Source organism: Saccoglossus kowalevskii, chromosome 2 (assembly GCF_978046115.1).
Source record: "Saccoglossus kowalevskii chromosome 2, keSacKowa6.1, whole genome shotgun sequence".
Classification (NCBI taxonomy): domain Eukaryota; kingdom Metazoa; phylum Hemichordata; class Enteropneusta; family Harrimaniidae; genus Saccoglossus; species Saccoglossus kowalevskii.
The window spans coordinates 26,302,793-26,323,373 of NC_140642.1; the positions used below are offsets into that span (position 1 = coordinate 26,302,793).

General features: G+C 35.8%; 2 protein-coding genes and 1 pseudogene across 2 annotated transcripts; 2 read left to right on the plus strand and 1 right to left on the minus strand.

Annotated features, from left to right (window-relative positions):
- Window positions 1-1,750: 1,750 nt before the first annotated feature.
- On the minus strand, window positions 1,751-18,989 carry LOC102803849 (protein kintoun-like). The gene is made up of 3 exons (XM_085493698.1): window positions 17,190-18,989; window positions 5,208-5,357; window positions 1,751-3,978 (listed from the first exon to the last, which is right to left on the minus strand). Exons 1-3 carry the CDS (start codon window positions 18,969-18,971, stop codon window positions 3,274-3,276), a joined length of 2,637 nt encoding a protein of 878 aa, XP_085349824.1. The 5' UTR covers window positions 18,972-18,989; the 3' UTR covers window positions 1,751-3,273.
- On the plus strand, window positions 12,052-12,935 carry LOC146748620 (uncharacterized). The gene is made up of 3 exons (XM_085495914.1): window positions 12,052-12,193; window positions 12,323-12,438; window positions 12,579-12,935. Exons 1-3 carry the CDS (start codon window positions 12,052-12,054, stop codon window positions 12,933-12,935), a joined length of 615 nt encoding a protein of 204 aa, XP_085352040.1.
- LOC146748621 (uncharacterized) lies at window positions 13,341-14,477 on the plus strand (annotated as a pseudogene).
- Window positions 18,990-20,581: the final 1,592 nt, after the last annotated feature.

The window sequence follows — 20,581 nt, forward strand, 5'->3', positions numbered from 1 at the left end:
TTAATTATTTTAAGGAACATAATTTCCAGCTTTATTCAAAGTAATTCAGATATTTTAGTATAAAAACAAACGCCTCATCTCAGAAAAAAAGTGTTGCATTCAGACGTGAATAGATTCACAAAACATGCAAAATAACAGAAAATCTTAGCTGGCTTTTGCCCAAGTATTTTGTACAGGTGTATGTCAAAAATTAATGATTCACTGAGACAAATATGAACTGCCTCATTGTGTGACTACTGTATTATTTGAAAAGTAAAAAAAAAAATGCCCTCTATGAATAGCTATCATGTTGCAAGCTCTGCTTTGTATGCAAATCAACTTAAATAGTTAGTTGGTGTCCAGTAGAGGGAGAAGCCAACAGTACTGTTGCCTCTTGAGAATTTACATCTTCAAACACTGCAATATTTGTTTTTGAAGTGTGTTTTTAAATTAGTATTATAAAAGCTTTATCATTCTGTTGTAATAGCTGAAACAAATTCTTGTGAATTTTGATTTTCATTTGTTGAATGAACTGTTTGTCAAATAAAGAATACATATTTTTGAGTACAATTTTCTTTTCAAAATGTGGATGCAACGTTTTGCTTTTTAGGTATTTTTGACTCCCGTGTGCAATGCACACAATGGGAGTCTTTGCAGTTAGTGTGTCTGCACGTGTGTATGTGTGGCATGTGTGTGTCTGTCTGTTCCACTGATATCTCAAGAACAATACATTGGTTTTTGATGAAACTTGGTGCATAGATGCTCTGGGCCAATGCGCAGATTTGATTAGGTTTTAGTAGAAATCCATGCATATTAATTACCTAATTTTAATGATAATTAGCTAATTTTTAGCCATTTCACTGATATCTAAAGAACCACTCATTGGATTTTGATGAAACTTAGTTCATAGATGCTCTGAATTAATGCCAGATTTTCTATTAGCTTCAGATCTTGATCAAAAGTTTGGCACGCAATTCAGTGCTTATATTGATTTTCTGACATCTTGTTTTATGTAAAGATTTTATTGGTAGGTTTGCAACTGTGCATCAGATTGTGCAAAAAACCTCCATGAGTTGGTTTTGAAATGCATATTTCCACTGAGATCAGTGACCTTTGAATGTGTTTCACCAGTGAAGTAGAAACAGTAAAAATATTTTATCAGATTTTCTCAATTTTTGCATGATATTTTCATACAGGACATCTGTTGTTCATACTAAGGGAAGACTTTATACTGATGAATAAGGTGACCATGTTTGATGAAGTTTGGAATAGAATTAGTAAAGTTATTGTGCACACAATAACAATTATTAACGATGACAACAACATCGAACAGAAATGTTTCCCTTAATATACCTTTGATATGGGCAAGGTAAAAAAGTACAAACCAAGAGAACACAAATTTGCCTCGTTTATAGCCAGGCTTATAACTACCAACGAATGGTCAGCTTGCAGTGTTTTAGACTCACAGAATGATACATTATGACCTGTATTACTCCACAGCAATAATTTAGTATTTGTGTTCAAGCAAGTGTTGACCGAAAACAGGATATTACCAGTAATTCAATCCCAGTTAACTGATAGCATGGTGTAAGATTGGTTCTGTCAGCTAATCACACCATACACAATGATAATCCAATCAGCAAATAGTGAGATGCACATTTGGTTCGGTCAACAAATCAATGGGCCTATTATTCATTCATTCATTCATTATGCCCCTCAACAGGGAGGGACGGTGATTATGTGAAATAGAAAACAGTCAAAAACCTGTATGTATCGAGAATGAACTTTGTTCCCCTTTATTAAGTTTATTTTCCACGTAAATATAAGTCAATATTGTGAAATTCATCATGAAGACGAAGAATTATGGAATAGGATATGTAATCCATCGAAATTACAAAATGCATAATTGCATAATTGCACAAAAACAATTATCTACGGTACATCATCATTTCATTTGTCTGAATATTAATAATAAATGAAAAGACACATTGCAAAATATTTGTAAACTGATTTATCTCGTAGAGAAACACATTTTTGTCAAATTTGTAGCAATGACAATTACACTTTTTGCATGTTTGTCTTCCTAAACACCATTACAAATCGCGGAAATTCTTCAGAACGAAAATTAAACGATTTACACTGGTGAAAAGCTATTCTACCAACAACAAAAAAAATATCTAGTTTGATTGGTTTTCATAACCAAAATCTGAGTAATGTATTTCTCTGAAACATTGAAATAAAAAAAAAGCTAATAAATTAGTAGCGCTGGTGTATTACATCTTTAATCACCACATTACACATTTACTGAATCATTTATTCCCAGAAATATGAACTAAGTAGTTGTAAAAAGAATATTCAAAATTCATATCAAATGAGACATACCGAAATGACAAATTGTGATTTGGAACAAAACATCTTTCAACCAGTGTTGAGATTTCAATAATCAGAGGGTATTGATTAGTAAATTAGAATACCTAATAAGGTAAGCCACAATTATGAACACTGATTTGGGGGTAAAAACAAAAAATAAAAAGCATTTTTCAAGATATTAAATCAAGTGATTTGCCATCTGGCAGTGATAACTGAGTTCCAGTGTCTCTCCTAAGCTGTATTAGTTGGCTTATAGATGACAAAAAGGATATGGTTAAAAAATATCACTATAAAATTACTCCAACTACCACTTTACAACCACCTATGATACGCATCCAAAGCAGATGATAAATTTTGTATTTCCATGTGTTGTCATGACAAAAGCCAATTAAATAATTATCAGCTTCTAATTGATCATTACACAACATAACTCTTCCTTAGATGTGGCTGAAACACAACTAGAGGTCAACAGGTCAACGTATTCATGAAATCTGTTTGTGGCATGTAAAAGCAATATGTAATTGAAAATGTAGGTTTTCTGACAGAGAAAAGAGAAATCCCAACGCAACAGAATATTAAACATGTAGTTATCAAAATAGAGACACCAACCTAAAATAAATTTAGCATAACATTATTTTGACAGTAACAGAGCGAGAATTTAATTATAACAATGACATTTTGTTTGATAATCAAATACATCATTGTATAACTACAGGATTTTCATTAAAAAAAAAAGAGTAAAAAAAAAAAAAAGAGTAAAAAAAAAGCAACAAATATTATTTCTTTTAATTTTTTATAATAAAGATTCAGAGCTAAGAGAATGAATCTCACAGTAAATAGCAACAAAAATGTACAAATGATAATTGAATCATTATTTTAAACACTACAATTGGTACCTGGTAATATAACTGAAACGAAAAAAGCTCAGTCTAAATCATACATCAAAGTATTGGCAAATGCCATTCCTGATTTCCCATTGGATTTGTGCTTCATATCCACACTTGCGTCATTTTTCCTGGATGTACGACTATCAGTAACTTCAGTCTTTTCATCACCACCAGCACTGTCCATCGTTTTCTTTGCAAAGTCCTCTGATTTTTTGTTCTTAGCATTTTCTCTGTTTTTTGATTTTGATTTATTTTTTCCTTTCTTTGGAGAGCCTGGTCGATTTTTCTCCTTCACATTTGGGATGTCAGTGAAATTCAATGGACTGGTAGGACTTCTAGGAGATTCAGATTCCTCCTCTGAGCTTTCTTTCAAACGTTCTTTTGTCCTAAAAGATGACTCCACTTTGCCTGGTTTTTTCTTTTGTGTCTTTTTCGATCTCTCCTTGAAATTTTCCACCATCACAGTCTCATTAAAACTCACAGATTTTGTGATTTTCCGGGTCTGAGACTTAAATGCACTCTTCGGAGCATTTGGGTCTTCTTTGTCTACAGGACTGCTGGCACTGCTGCTTTCCGACTCCCACTCTCCGACATCGTCAACATTTTGAAGGTTCAAGGCATTCATCTGTCGGGCCACAGCTTCTGCAGACTCGTACGCACCGCTCTCATGATGCTGGTTTTGTCCACCATTGGTAACATCAGCAGTGTTTGCCAGTTTGCTGTCTCCTCCCCCCGTGCTTGGCTGTGAAATTAAAAGAAAATGAAGAAACAACACTGATAAATTGTCACATTGATCTGCGAAATAGATGCGAGTGCCTTATTTATCAAAGGTGCTCGTCTTTAGTGAGCCTGAATTATACTAGACGACACATAGTACACGTCATGAGAGCATCAATTATACCACACTGCCATGACAACGCCTCCCTGATAATTCCATGAGCTAGAGAAACAAGGTTGATGCGAGAGATAATGTCTACTAATCACATCGCACACAGATAAAACAAAGACATAAGGTATTGTAACCAAATTGCTGCATACAATCTAGACAAAACACCTCCTGAAAGACACAAGTTCAATACATTTCCTCCAGAAAAGGAAAGCTATGGTCAGCCGCTTAACTTAGAGCATATTTATGATTAGACTCCCTAAATTACTCATTATGAGTGATAATGAAGGAAACACATCACAGATTTGATACTACATATGACAATTTGAATAACATGAATATTGATTTTTTTCATTTATTAGCTGCTGAGAAAAGAAGGAATAAGTACGGCTAATATTTCACTATGCAGGATGTTGACTAAGTGGCCACAGGGCAGTAGCAATATATCATTGGGATACTCTCACATAAACATTTAGATAATTCAGGGTTGTAATGTAACCCTGACAGATTAGAACATTTTCTCTCAATGCCCATCACAAGTCTGTAGCACTGTGTACCACACTTGATTTACTATTTAAATAGTGAACATTTGATTCAAAAAGATTGCAACAAATAAACAACTCTATATATTTACAAATGACACACAGTGCTATTTGTAAATATAATGATGTGGATTGCTTTGTTTTTAGTCATTTCCAATCATTATGTTTTTATTTCATTTCTTAATTTTACTAGAAGCTAACAGTGTGCGTGTTTATACAACAGCAAATTTCACAGCACAACAATTAGGCAGGTTCATGGCCAATGGAATGAATAGAATGACTGACAGGGTTCGGTGATCCATCATAATTGGAAATTAATAAGAAATGAATAAAAGTATTAGTGACCTAATCCACATCAGCTTCTAAAATATCAATTATATTAAAAATGAATATTTCAATCAGAGAATGCACAAGAAATCAATAAAAAATTTAACAATTCCTATATGATCCCGAAGTAGAGGTCACGACATGGAAATTACATATGAAAACATGTAGTAATCTACACATTCATTCATTGTATCATCAAGTGTTACCAAAGCTTACCTTAATTTCAATCACCAGTTTGTCATCAGTTGACTCAGTTACTTCACACTCCATGTACTTGTCCTGGTATTTAGTGGTTTCCTCTAGAGTTCTCTTCACTATATCCCCGATGGTACTCTGAAGGGTCTCACTGTCAAGGAAATTCCTTTCCTGTTAGGAAAATAACAACATATATGTAATGTCAAAAGATATACTCACAAATAATGCAATGCACAAAGAGAATCGCAATAAAAAGGCCCCTGTTGATAAATCACTAAAACATGCCATGAGTTCTCTGCCATGCAACAACCAAACATTTACTTGGACAAACACAGAACTGAGTTAATCATTAAAAAGGTCAGCTATATTTTACTGACCTGTGTACATATAGAAATGATGACAACAATAAATATTGACTGGATACAACATTAATATATCTTATGATGATGTCATAATTCCATTCCATTTCACTCAATTAAATAATCCCTCAAAGATAATTGGACACTGCACATCCTGAAGTGATCCTATTAGTACCACCCTTTTTGTTTTGACAAAATCTCATAAAAACAACATCCAAGGTTCCAGCTCTATTCTACAGAATTCAGTCTAGGTTTCGCTACCATTATTAACAAAAATTTAGAGAAGGTGCAGTAAATTTATGTCAAACATGCGTAAGCCGAGATTTCCACTCAGAAATAGCTTACAAAACGACATAGATAGTGGAAGCTAAAAATGAAACAACACAGCTGCAGATAGATAATGAGAACACAAAAATATGATGAAACCTATCACATGAACTGACCTAATATTGACCTCTGCATTTACAGAAATAGTATCTGCTAACGCAACATACGTATTACATGTAAACCACTGATTACACAGCTTACTCACTCAATTCTATTTTAGATTTTTTTTTTAAATAAGGCACACGTAATTGTTAGACTTCAAACCAGTATATTTTCCAGGCTAAATTTCAATTTCATCATTTTAAAATCAAGTCATAAGTTTTAGCAAGCCATTCTTCCACTGGTTAGTTCAAGAGAGTATTGTTTACCTTTGCTTACAAAGTATGTGCGTATTTTCTCATATACAAATGAACTTTTACTGATTCAGTACCTTCATACGTTTATATTCAAATTCAGACCAATTTTGATCTGTGGACATGTCATATTTGTCTTTGTCTATGTTAAAGTCAAACTTTGTCACTACGACAACAAATGTCTGTTTCAGTGGTGTTTGACCACCAATTTTTGTAATATATCCCATTTTCCAGACAATAATTTTCAATGAAACATATACCAGTATACCACATGTGGTACCTCTGCGGAGAATTTTCCGGAAAAATTATTACCCCGGTATGTATAAATTTGTTATTACCTCAACATACTGTCTTACCTTAATCGCAATCAAACTCATGTGTTGTCCTACTATACACACAACTAGATTTCAAGTCATGCAGATGAATGCAATTAACAAGCAACTTAAGTGTTTTCCCAGTCCCCATAACTTAACTTTAAATACACTTAAAAACAGATGTTCTTGATAAAAATAAGTGACAGGCCAGCTAATTTTCCATATGAGGGTAGAATTATCAGCAGTACTGTAAAAATAATTTATTTTTCATATATATATAATTATATACATGTATATCATTCATTCTTTTTTAGTGTCATTTATTGATGAATTTTGGTGATATACTATAACTGTCCAAAGAGTACAAATGTAACATGGTTATTCCATAAATCTAAGTGCAGAAGCTACATACAAGTTATTCACAAAATTCTCACTTGTCTAAAACATACATATACCAACCAACATTGGATTAATATACAATATTAAATTTGCTCATATTGCCATTGCTACAGGTAGCACCAGATGGTCATTATTGCTACCAAAACAACATTATTATGAACCAATTTGTTATTACATTTAGGCCCATTAAAAAGGGTTTTCTCAAATTATTAAATGTTCACCAAAAAAAAAGTAATCCATGTAGCACAAGATATTCCTGTCTTCCTTACAAGATAGTTGAATAACTGTACATTTGTTCATGAAAGGACAAAAAAACTTTTTAATTACAATTTATGTAACATATTGTACATATATTTGCGCATGTTTTATGCTAACACTACTGTCATCTCCTTCATAACAGCTAACTAGCCGACTGTTTTGCTGAACATGTCTGGAGATCGTTATCTAATCAAACCAAAAATCAAACAGAGATGGTACTCAATAAATTTAATGCATTCCAATTCTAAAGTTGTCAACAAATGAGAATGCAGAATCCCTTGTTCTGTATGTACCGGTAATGTCATCCATCACTAGCAAGATTGCATGTGTACTTACAGCTACAGAATGATGTGATCAGTTATTGTTGGCAACGTACTGGAATATCTGGTTCAATCGTCAACAATTGTAAATAGCAATCAGTTTCCAGTATGTATAATCATTATAACGAGATCATGCAAGCCATCTCAGAGAAATAGATGCTACTACTACTAAATATGATAGAAAGTGCTCAAAATACATCTAACACTAACTAAATCAGGCGATATATTTGTGAGGAATGAACATGGATCTGAATAATAAAAACAAAATGGCCACCAGTTGGCAATTTTTGTTTGGATTTTGAACAAAATACACATATGAAAAGCATTTGTAATCGAATACGCTTAACCTTGATACTAAGTTTGAATGAAACCACAATGTTCATCTTCAAGACAAGATTCCAGATATGTTTCAGACAAAATGGCCATCAATTCAACAAATCCCAATATTACCTACGAGCATAGTATTTATGTGTAAAATTTCAACTGAATCACTAATGAGAAATCAGCTTGAACATGAACAAAAAAAAAATGTCCACCAGTTAGCTATTTTCGGGCAAATTTCAAAAAACTTGACATGTAACCTGACCTGCATGATCATGATACATAATTTGAATGAAATCGTCCTGCTCATCTTCTGTTCTGGACACGTTTAAGCAACATACTGCAAAACACGTTGAAGAAACTACATGTCATTTTTGCAAATTTGACTCTATGCATGAATTATGGTAACAGAATCTTAATTTAGCTCAAGTAATTTAAAAAATGTAGGAACCAAAATGTCCGCCAGACAGCTATATGACAGAATAATTACAAAGCAAACGATTCACTAAAAATAACTACAAAGAATACTTATAAAGGGATGATATATGTACCAATTATTGAATGACTAAGCGTAACTAAGAAGAATAATTACTTAAATTGTTAGCAATGAAGCTAATGTACATTTTGATCTACACTAATTATTAAGACTAGATGTAGTCTATTATTGTGAGACTTTATGTCTGAATAGTAGAGTAGTGAGTCAGTCTTCAGGACTATGGGTGGGGATTCAGCATGAGACAGTGTATGCAAGTTCCCATGGTAATATACTGAAGTCATGGAAACAACAATCAGAGATGACATAGAATTCAGTGACATCTACCGTACTTATCTGGGTAAGAGCCCATGCTTGGGCAAACGCCCACCCCCCACTTTTGACACAATAAAGGAGTTGAGGTCATATCCGGGCACACGCCCAGGGGGTCTTTTTCTACACAAAAAAAAAAAATATTTTCTATTCGTTGACTGTGGTTGTATTAACTTTCTTGGCTTTCTTGAAGACTGTCGTGATACTTATAAAAATTGTTAATTGCGTAAAACAAGGGGTGAACGCAAAATAGCTGTGACAGCTTTCTGCCTTCAGGGCAGCGCGTTCTGAATCATAACAGTCAGCAAGTCTATAAAAATATATATTAAAGCAGAAACGGTAGTTCTCTTTTTGAAATATGTCGTGGCCCTAAAAATGGCCGGTCGTTTGGGTTGTGCTTCCTTAGAAACGATTCAGGCAAATCGTATAAGGAGAGCCGCAAGTGTCGCACTCGTTCGGCTTTAGCGCCGTCAACAATGAAACCAATGTTGCAATATTGTAGCAACCCGTACCTGGGAGAGTGGTTGAAATCACGTTATTTTGGCTTTATAAAATATTTTGTAGCAGCTTGCGAATTAATAACTGGGGTCAGCAATTTTGCAATGTTCGCCGAAGACTGCCAACTTTTTTACCATCTTTCATCACCGTCATGAAAACATTCTTCTGTCGTTGGATAAAAAAAAAAAACTTCCTATTTCAAATCCACCGCGATATCCATATAGTGAGACATTCCTACCGCCGGAACTTGCTGAATGATAACTTTCACCGTGATTAATAAGCGTCGAGTCTGATAAAAAAGCAATGTCACGATTTGACCTTTATGATGAAATACTAGTAGTGATGTCATTCTTAGCCAATCAGTAAAGCAGATGCATAAAGGTCAAAGATGATTGCTAGAGTGTAAACAAAAGCATCGTGTGCCATCGCAGCAGAGCGACCCCATTTTTCTTGTATCTTTATTATGATTAGACATGAATGAAAAGTGCCAAGCTGACAGACTGCGAAATCCGTGGATTAAAAGTGCTATCGGTAAGTCCAAATTGTGTGGGACAATATCGACGAACTTCAGGAATAAGTTGTAGGGATTTTGTTCAACGGCTACAGTGACGCCGACTTGGACTTTGAGGGTTTTGAGTTTGACGAAGATGGCAATGAACGTACAAATAAAGATCTGAGAAGTTTTTTTATCAAACAGCTATGAATTTTTACTGTGTATTTTTGTAAATTATTATTGATCTTGTATGACGGTTGATGCGTAATTTGTCGAGACCGGAAATCATTTCACGCAGTTTAATCCCTGACATTTTAATTCATTTTGAGTTCTCGCGTGTTTGTCGGGAAAATCCGAATTCAAATGATTCCTCACTGTCTATTTTTATTATTTCTGGTTTATTTGTCACATCATAAGCAATACATTATTTTTGTTTTACTTCTAATGTTGCAAATTGTTCATTTATTTCTGTTGCATGTTTTCATTTGCCGTTCTATTCCCTGCCGCAGTTCGATCGAACTGCGTGTTGTCAATTTTCGAGAATGTACATATTTATATAGCAATCACCAGACCATTCTTGAGTGCACAGGAAAAGGCAATCTGAATAGCTGGATTCCAGGCTATCACTAATTAGGCCTAGTCCAAAATATTCATGTTTCTCATCATTGCATTCATCAGTTATGTCAGTCGCCATTATCAACTTTTGGCACCAATGACTGGTGGTCAGTCAGTTCGCCCCAATGCACATTCGCCCCAGACCAGTTCGCCCCAAAGTCAGTTCGCCCCAAAGTCGGTTCGCCCCAAGTTTACTGGTGTTCGTTTTCGCGGTTATGCGTGCAAGGAAATGTGGTTTTGAAATATTTTAAAAATTATACTTAAGTAAAAACCACATCGAAGGAAGCTGATCGCCGCGATTGTAGCATATCGCCCGAAGAGTCGAACCGGTGTCGTGATATATGCGTCGTGATAGCGATACTTTGCCTTTTTTTTGCCATGCGCTGTGATAGCGATTTTTTGCCCCTTTTTCGATTGACTTATCTCCCCTGGCTTGCCTTACAAACATGAATGAACCAACCAATCAATCGGTGTTGTGTGGTTTCGGCGTTCCAGTTTTAACGCACGGATTAAAAATACGGTGCCGCCATCTTGAACGTTCCATTCAAAAGGGGGTGGTGTGTGTCACAAGGACTGCGGTCACGCTAAAGGGATCACGAGACTTGTTATAATTATATATACAACATAGTTATATTAACATTGTACACGTATTATATTTGTTTAGTTTTCAGAAGTGAAGAATTGTTATCAAGGGTTTATGAATGCAAGAACACAGTATTCATTTTGAAAAAATAAAACGTAGTAGTATTCTGTGTGTTTGTTCTCTGCCATTGTTGGCTCTACATTGCGTGATAGTAGTACACCATGCACACACCATCAAAAAGGTGTGACCGCGACACCTTTTCAGTACCGAATAACACCTATTAAACTGGGCGTCTAGAAGACCCAGTAACGTGGAGCTTTGTGACATGAAGTTGTGGTACAGCAACAACCAATTTATTTGTAGTCCATTGTATATGTGTTTTACATTCATTTTGTGACGTACACCGTTATTCAAGTCCAGGGGAAATGTTGAAAATCATATTTGATTCTCAAAAATAAACATTACTCTGCGGTTTGTGCGCATACCTAGTATATCGCGAAACAATTGACCACACCCACTATTAGACCATTAACGGTAAATGACTCGTACCACCCATGATCGGCTTTGTATGAGTACATGAGAAGGGCCGCCCGTTAATCGATCTGACAGCTTGCACAATCACCCATTAGATAAGACGCACGCCGCTCATCGATCTATTGTTTTGTATCAACACCTCCAGTATCTATTAGGTAAGTGTTAAGTATAAGGCATTTAAAGTGAGTGGTTAGCGCATATTAAATATGCAATTTTGCAATTTCCAATATATAATCCAAATATCCAATCAGCGTGATTTGAAGGGTATAAAGTCTAACAATTTCTAGGGTACTGCAACCACTCTGATTGATTTATCATCAAGTGAACATACGGCATACCTCTCTCAGCAGCTACGCTCTGACTAGACGATATTTACCTACCACGATATTGTGACCCACCCATAGTTATCCTATCCATCGACAGCAAATTCTATTTCCATTTTCGATTATATTTTGTATTGTCAACCGCTGATCGACAGACTAAGATTCTATTTCGATAATCAAGATTCATTGTTAATCTCAAACTCTATTTTGTTTATCAACTAAGAACTAAATTCAATTTAGTCAATCTCAAATTCTATTTCGATTCTATTACCACTGTTTAGCAAACATTTGTATACGATACCGAACAGTACTGCACAATTTCATTTGTATCTAGTTTGTATTTTTACAGGAATATATATCATCATGAATACCAGACACCAGGAAAGCCGCCGTATCGCAGTAGTAAGATGTCCATGTGTGAAATGCAGCCAAGAAGTAACATCGCGCCACCAAGCAATGCAGTGTGATCAATGTGATCGTTGGCAGCACAGAAAGTGTGCAACAGGTGAGCCTATACCTCATAACCAATTTGTTTTCGACAGTTTTATAAATTACATTATACTTTAAATTGTGTCATATATGTACACCAACACGTTTATATAATGTTTTAATAACAGCAAATCATTTTTTACAGGAATTACAGCAGCCTTTTATTCAGATGCGGTGAAGCATGGTAGAGAGTTCCAGTGGAAATGTACGCGATGTGTAATCGAAACAATTAGTGCACAGAGAGTCGAAGTCGTTCCTGAGGTGGGTATCATTTTAGATGTTATTAATAAGCCAATGTTACGAACAATAGACTATTATACAAATGCGAATAACAAGTGTTAATGGATATGTAATGTGCTAAGTTAATTAACTCATGTTTCTATCACTGTGACTATTTTCAGGATACAGATGCTACCGAGAATGTAGTGGAGGATCCACGATCGCCTACACCACCACCAGATGCTATAGAGAGTGCGGCGGATGATACTATGGATATTGATCCACGTTCGCCCACACCACCGCCATCGGCAACGCAACGCTTTGCCCAAGACTATGACATTGAGCCTGTTCAAGCTGTACAGGAGATGTCAATGGAGGAACCAATGGTCGATATGAATTTGTCTGCACCTGAACAAGAGGAGACGTCGTACACAGTTGTGGATGGGTCTACCAAAAGGCAAAAGAACAAACTAATAGATTCGTGTGGGTACACATATTCGGTTAAAAGAAAGACCAGCAAAGGCATTCTCTGGCAGTAAGTAGTACTATTTTCTCTCTATCAAATACACATGCATGGTTTTACTCCCCACTACTACCTATTAATTATCCCGTTTTTATATAATATATATAATATAATATATGCATGTTTTTTGTTTTACTACAGATGTTGTAAACGAAGCAAGACCGTGTATTGTTTGACGACTGTTCTTCAACGTGGCGACACGTTCGAAGCGGGCAATCACGGGCATATTCACCCTGGACTACCAGGACAAGATGTAGTAGCGAGAGTCGTGAAAGATATTAAGAGTCAGGCAACTGGTAATTTGTTTGATCCAGCTGGTGAAATGGTTGAGGACGCCATTAGACAGATAAACGACAACCCAGTGCCTACACTGCCAAGTATTACAGAACTATATAGAACAGCTAATAGAATCCGTCAAAAAATGAGACCGGAAGAGCCGACGGATCTAATGGATTTTCAGATTGAAGAAGATCATATTCCTACTGGTAAGTAAATACTCGTTTTCGAAAATATTAACAAAAAATGGATCGCCGTGTTGTCATAGTTACCACTAACCATTAATCAACAATCTTTTTATTATTCAACAGGTTTTATTCACAGAGATGTTCTCAGACGCCGAGCAGGGAAACGCCACATTGTATTCGCAACACAGGAGCAATTGTGTCTTTTATCAAAAGGGAAAAGATGGTACATTGACGGGACATTTAAGTTGGTGAAGGCACCATTTACACAATTATTATCTATTCATTGTTTTATAAAACAAGACGATGAAACGAAACAGGTAAGTCCCCAAGTAAATATTTGTTATATACGGTCGCATATTATTAGTGAATTACCTTACACTTTGTTTGTATGTTAATCGTTATTGATTGTTATTTTTGTTTGCAGATCCCGCTTTGTTTCGCGTTGATGTCCGGAAAAAGTAAAAAAGATTATTCAGCTGTATTCAAAGCCGTTAAAGATTTATTACCCGAAGAAATCCTATTCAGCGAGGCAATGGTAGATTTTGAGGAAGGAATATGGCGAGCCCTGCAAGCAACTTTCCCTGGTGTCAACATCAAAGGATGCTCATTCCATTGGCGACAGGCTGTATGGAAACACATCCAGAGTTCCGGATTGCAGAGGGAGTACATGGAGCACGATGGGACATATAAATTGCTAAGAAAATTAATGTCCCTCCCATTACTACCACCACCAGGCTATACCGGAGATGTTCCAGAAATTAAAGGAGAAGGCTGGTACTAAGAAACTGAAGGAGGTACGTCATATTTAATATGTTTTTTTTTTAGCATTAGCTAATACTAATTACATTTTTTGTTTTGGTAATTAGCTACTGCTAATTACATCCTATTGTCTTGGTAATTAGTTACTTCTACTACTACTTGTTATTATTTTTATTATCCAACAATTACAAAGTATTAATCTGTTAACTAATTAATCATTCCTTTCGATATCTTTACAGGTGTTCGCGTATGTTGAGAGACAGTGGATATTGTCATCCATTCACGCCTTAATAAGAAAGGGAAGAAAGCCAACCTGCCATTTTATTTGCTTGTAACTTTACTGCACAGGGAAGCTACCATCATCAACGTGCATGTTCGATTAGTATCCGAGAAGAAACTGAGAAGTCGTCAAAAGAAGAAATTTCGCGATCTACAAGGAAGAATATTTAAACTATGGGAAGAGTTTCAACGTAATGAGATCTCCGTCGAGAAGCTGCTCAGATCCAGTTCCAGACTGTATGGTAACGCACCCGTTGTCAGCAACATACAGTAGGTAAGGTAAACTTAAAGAACTTCGATGTTATGTATTTTAAAGTCGTTACCTGTTCGTTATTTTAAGAACTTCGATGTTATGTATTTTATAGTCGTTACCTGTTCGTTATTTTAAGAACTTCGATGTTATGTATTTTATAATCGTTACATTAAGAACTTCGATGTTATGTATTATCGTAAATTTTAGAACTTCGATGTTATGTATTTTATAGTCGTTACCTGTTTGTTATTTTAAGAACTTCGATGTTATGTATTTTATAATCGTTACATTATCGTAAATTTAAAGAACTTCGATGTTATGTATTTTATTGTCGTTACCTGTTCGTTATTGTAAGAACTTCGATGTTATGTATTTTATAATCGTTACATTATCGTACACTTAAGAACTTCGATGTTATGTATTCTCGTACTTTCGAACAACCAATAAAGTTAGCAATCCGGTTGTTGCCCCCCCCCCCCACACACCCAAAAAACAAAACAAAAAAACACCCCACCACACACACAAAACCAAGACACGCAACAACTCAATGATTGATTCTGGTTTACGTGTTACGATATTATTGTACATACACGTCACCTGCAAGAAAGAAAACATAATAAATGAACGTAAAAGCACTGTTTGATAGGAACATCATGAAGCTCACTGGTTTCAGATATAATATACTAGCCAAGCCGACACAACCCCTATTGCTCAATAGAATAATCCAAGATGGCGATGTTTGAGAAACGGTTCGTTGAAGATCGATTCGACCTTTCGATAAACTATTCAAAGCTCGTCCAGTTTACATTTCTCATCGAAGCCTGAACGGAAAGATTGCTGGCTGCTTTGACCTGTGAATGCCAATTATAAAATCTATCGGGTCGGAGAGTGTCGTACGGACTAATAGGTCAAACGAGTCTGCGATCATAGCACACGGCACAGCACGGGTTCGGGCGATATGCTACAATCATGAATCGCGGCGATCAGCGTCCTTCGATGTGGCTTTACTTTAGTATAATTTTTAAAATATTTCAAAACCACATTTCCTTGCACGTATAACCGCGAAAACGAACACCAGTAAACTTGGGGCGAACCGACTTTGGGGCAAACTGACTGTGGGGCGAACTGACTGTGGGGCGAACTGGTCTGGGGCGAATGTGCATTGGGGCGAACTGACTGTGAATCCAATGACTGTGTATATAGTCTGCTCCTCTCCAAATGAAAAGTTGATAAAAATTGATAAACCTTTTGATCAAAAACTAAAAGCAATATGTGAAATATCAGGTTCCAAATGATGATGGAATTTAGCAACAATTTCACAAAATGTGAGAATATATGCACCGAATATTGGGAGGGGAAAAAATCTTACACTTTCCTTTTTGTTTTTTTGCCAAAATTGAAAAATTTTTTTTTATGAAAAGTTAAACTCAGATAAGAAAGAACGTAACATCAAACTACTTTTCTGACAAAATACAGGTTCAAACATACAGAAAAATTGTGATTTTTAAGACAATTACTATTGGTTTCTACCGTAAAAATGTCTGAACATATAATTAAGAATTTATTTGGGTACATATGGTAAAACAATCATACATAGTTATAAAATAGGTACTTGTCAAGAATTATTAAAAATATCTCTTGAATACTATTCACTTTTTATGAAAAAAATACTTTAACATGGATTTCTCTGGCAGTTATTCCAAAAATGACTATTTTTGCATTTTTACACAGTTTTCCTACAAAAGTTGCTGACTAAATCAACAATTATTTAACGCTTGAGACAAACAAGTGATAAATTTTAAACGTGGGTAACTATGACATATGGAAGTAAGTTACATATATGATAGCAGTAAGGAAACCTGACAGCTAAGTCAAAAACAAAACATTCTATGGTGCTCTATTGTTGTTGTGCACTATATATACCATTAGAGAGCGCAATTTCATAAGGATGCTGTATGGGTTTCTCTATGGCAGCACATATCATTTTTTGATAACTGGTCAAATAAAAACAACTTTTTTCTTAGTTAATCAATGTGCAACTGAATTACTTTTCTGAGAATTTATTTGAATTACAGTATTGTGTTTTATTTGTCAGTTTCTTAGGTATATCTCTAATTCTGAATTAAAATATGTATTAGTTCATAGGAATTTAATACTGTAAAATACTTTAATTTCGCTTGAAATTAATTTTCGCTGAAGGCATGATTCAGTGAATTACTGAATATAAAATCCAGCGAATATACCTCTTTTCCTATATTTTACATTCAACTCGTCAAAAATCAGAGAAAATAAATTCCATACAAAACACCAAAAAATTCTTTTCAGCGAAAATTAATTCCAGCTAAAATAAAGTATTTTACAGTAATAACTCAGCTGTATAATTATCAAAGCTTGAATGTAGCAGCAGTATTCAAGCTTTTTATGAGATGCTAAATTTGCTTGGGAGACTGAATCTCACTTTACTTAAAAACAGAATTCACATTTTGTACAAACAAAAAGAAGAAGAGCTACATACCTTGAGACAGTGTTCATCCTTTCCAACGCGGAATGTTTTCCAGCTACCTTTCTCTGTCATCTTCTTCAGTAAAAGAATTATCTTGTCATTGAAAATGTCACAGATGATGTCAGGTGATATGCTGAAACATGGTAGAAATTGGGCATAAAAAGAATAATTTCTGACTTCCTGATTGTTATTCTCTGGTTTGGTTTCCATGGTAACATGAAGACCAGACAGACCGCATACAAGTTGTTTTTTTACACTGTCTGCTTTCACACAGGGAACATGTAAAACAAATGTAATGGTCTCAGAGTCTTGACGGTAAGAATAATCTGGCATGAGATAGACTGGTGGTTCTAGCACTGTTGCCATGTTATTAGTTTCTGCTTCATGTTGAAACTCTTCTTTTTCTGACAGTTCATCTGAATCAATGCTCCCTGATTCAACCTGTTGTACACTTGTATCTATCGTCTCACTCTTTTTGTCTGTGTTCTTAGTTAACGCTGGGACTTGCTGTATGTTTTCATTTTTTTCTGTTTCGCGCTCAACAGCATCTGCTACCATAAGATCCATTTCTGTGTCATCTAATTTTGCTTCCTCCTTCACCACCACCTCCTCCTCCTTTTTCTCTGCAACCGTCTCCTGTGTGTTCTTTTCTTCATCATGCAACTCCTCAACAAGTTGTTTCTCATCCCCTTCTACAAACGATGGGAGATCTGGTATTTCTGGGGCCAACACTGGTATCGTCACTGTCAGACATCTCTTGCTTTTGTCGAATTTTGCACTACCCCGATTTTCATCAACGGGGTATGGTAGTTTAATGTCTAATTTATATGCAGCTGGTTTACTAGATTCCAGGCAAAGTTGCCTTTCGTATATGTCCAAATTGAGAGTTTTTGCTGATTTCAGTAATGGTAACTGAACAGTTATAACCAATTCTTGCGGTCTGGTCGTTGGCGCAGCGTCAGGAGCATCTCTGAAGTTCTGAATGTCAAAATGACCTCTGTGAACAATAGTGTGTTTGGGAACTGTTGGTGCACTTGCATTGCTCTCGTTTGCACCTTTCCTATTACCTGAGATTGTGGTGTTACTCTTTGGTGGCATATCTTCACGACTGGGCTCGTTATAAGGGTATGGCACATCAAAACTTTTGAATCCATCTTCCACGCCTGTTGCTCCTTCTTTTCGAGGAGTGCGAATTACACTAGCCGTAGGTTTCCCTTTATACTGCATTTTTGGACACCTGAGGTTTGTTCTATCAAGTTTCACTTTGAAGTTGGTCTCAATTCCGTCCATGGCAGTGTCGTTGATCATAGTTCGAAACCGTTGATTTCTTTCTGCTATTTGTAGGGTATCTGGGTGAAACACACAGTCATACACCATGCATCTGTTGCCCGTTTTATCCAGATCCTCACGAGGTGGGGCGAGGCTGTATGGGATAGACCATTGCACTCCGCTCTTCATGCCACCGGGTTTGCTCTTATCAGTTCCTGGACTAGAGGATGGTTTCCCGACAAGATCACTGGTGCAGATATTAATGAAAGCTTTTTTTTCGCCGTCGATGCTAGTTTTCATAACGTAACCAGGTGTGGGGTGAATGAACTGGACGTCCATTCCGCGGTCGCGCTCCATTTGTGCAAGTTCTTCCTCATATTTCTGTCGATTTACCGGATCGGATATTTCCTCGGCATACTCACGGAACAGCTTACGAAATTCTTCGTCTTTAAACGCCTTGGAGAAACTTCCAATCTCCTCTTGTGAAAGATTGAGATCTTTTAGTTTACTGAAGTCCGTCGCCATTTTGGAATTTGTTTGGCACTGTGTTGTCGTCCCTAAGTGCATAACAACAAACTAATATGAAGTGCGCCCTCGCTTTACCTCAACCGGCATGTCGTATTTTACTGTTATGTAGTAAATTTCACACGTTTAAGTTATAGTTTAAGTTTCAATGTTATACGTAATTAAACCCGAAGTCACTAAAACAATGAAACAAACCGCTGGAACTATTTGCCACCAACATAAAAAGTAATGAAACTTCAACTGTCATAGGGGGTCTCATTTTTAAAAATACTGTCGTCAATGAACTTTAAAATCTTGTCCCAACAGGATTCTTGACAGGTTCAGGGGCGAAGTTGTTGGAAAAAAAAGAGTTTGGTTTCAGGTTACGTATATCAGTTTTTGTGAGTTTTCTTGTTAGTTGTTACGAATGTGAAAGAAACCAAACAGTTATCCCAGTTCAATTGATTAAATTTAAATACGTGCTGGTATTGGCCCTGAAGAGGGCGTCCTATATTTAGGCCGCACATTTTGAACAATCGGTTTAACAACCTGACATGTTATGTACCCCGATACAAATAGTTTTACAAAATATGTTGTTGTTTTTTCTGAATATCATTTATCCTTATATAGTTGCTTAGTGCCTGCTTGAATTCTAACACAAAAGTGTACCAACCTTGCTAGTGGACGAAGTTTTGATTAGGTGAGTGAGTAGGTAGGCAAGTTAGGCGAGTAGTCATGGTAACCGAGTCACGTGTTGTTATGACACTGGAGAATAACAAGATATACTAGTACTCGTCGAAAGCAGTTATTATATGAATGTGCTACCGACAGTACCCCGAGATTCCTACCCTGTTCCCAGACAGCCAAATGCAAGAATAATATCCATTTCAGACATTTTTTTGCGAAAAAATATATACCCTTTCTCAGACTGTGTTTTCTTTTTTACACGGATTATGTAGTATATTAAACGTTTTCCCGACAGAATTAACTATTTTTATGGTTTGAACAACGCTATTTCAAAGGGGTTCATTCAGCGCATTGTGGGTTGAGTGCTGAAGATAGGAAGATAAGCATGGCAAGCAGAGCGTCTACGTAGCATGACAGGAGAAAGCAAATATAACTACAGTGAAATACTTAATGTTAGATGGAGTTAATTTTCGCTGAAAAAAACTTTTAAGGTGTTTTGTATGGAGTTTAATTTCACCGATTTTTGATGAGTTGAATGTAAAACATGGGTAAAAGGTATATTTGCTGGATTTTATTTTCACTGAATCATTTCTTCAGGGAAAATAGCAAAAATAAATTACAAGCGAACATTATTATATATATAATGTAGTATGGCTTTATTAAAACTAGGAGTTGTACAGTTGTGTTTTTTAATAAAAGCTGTTTTATATGTATGCAAGTTTGTAGAAAAAAAGATTGATCAGTTCACTTGTTTACATCTTGAATTTTCAAGGTGAATGTTCCGGCAAAGCACTCCGGACGATGCTTGTTTATAGTAGGAACATTTTCTCAGAAATGTCACGGCGTCGTTCAAAACTCTTGGCAGTCATTTCGTTTAAACTTGGGCACAAACTAGGGACAGCGAGTCTTGTTTTCAAACTTAAATCTTTTGAAAGTTTTACCTA

Coding starts and splice junctions, on each gene's coding strand:
- LOC146748620 (XM_085495914.1), top strand. CDS start 12,052: ATGAATACCAGACACCAGGAAAGCCGCCGTATCGCAGTAGTAAGATGT. Junction 12,194..12,322: donor GCACAGAAAGTGTGCAACAG/GTGAGCCTATAC, acceptor CATTTTTTACAG/GAATTACAGCAGCCTTTTAT. Junction 12,439..12,578: donor GAGTCGAAGTCGTTCCTGAG/GTGGGTATCATT, acceptor GACTATTTTCAG/GATACAGATGCTACCGAGAA.
- LOC102803849 (XM_085493698.1), bottom strand. CDS start 18,971: ATGGCGACGGACTTCAGTAAACTAAAAGATCTCAATCTTTCACAAGAG. Junction 5,358..17,189: donor AGGATGAACACTGTCTCAAG/GTATGTAGCTCT, acceptor TTTTCCTAACAG/GAAAGGAATTTCCTTGACAG. Junction 3,979..5,207: donor AACTGGTGATTGAAATTAAG/GTAAGCTTTGGT, acceptor TTAATTTCACAG/CCAAGCACGGGGGGAGGAGA.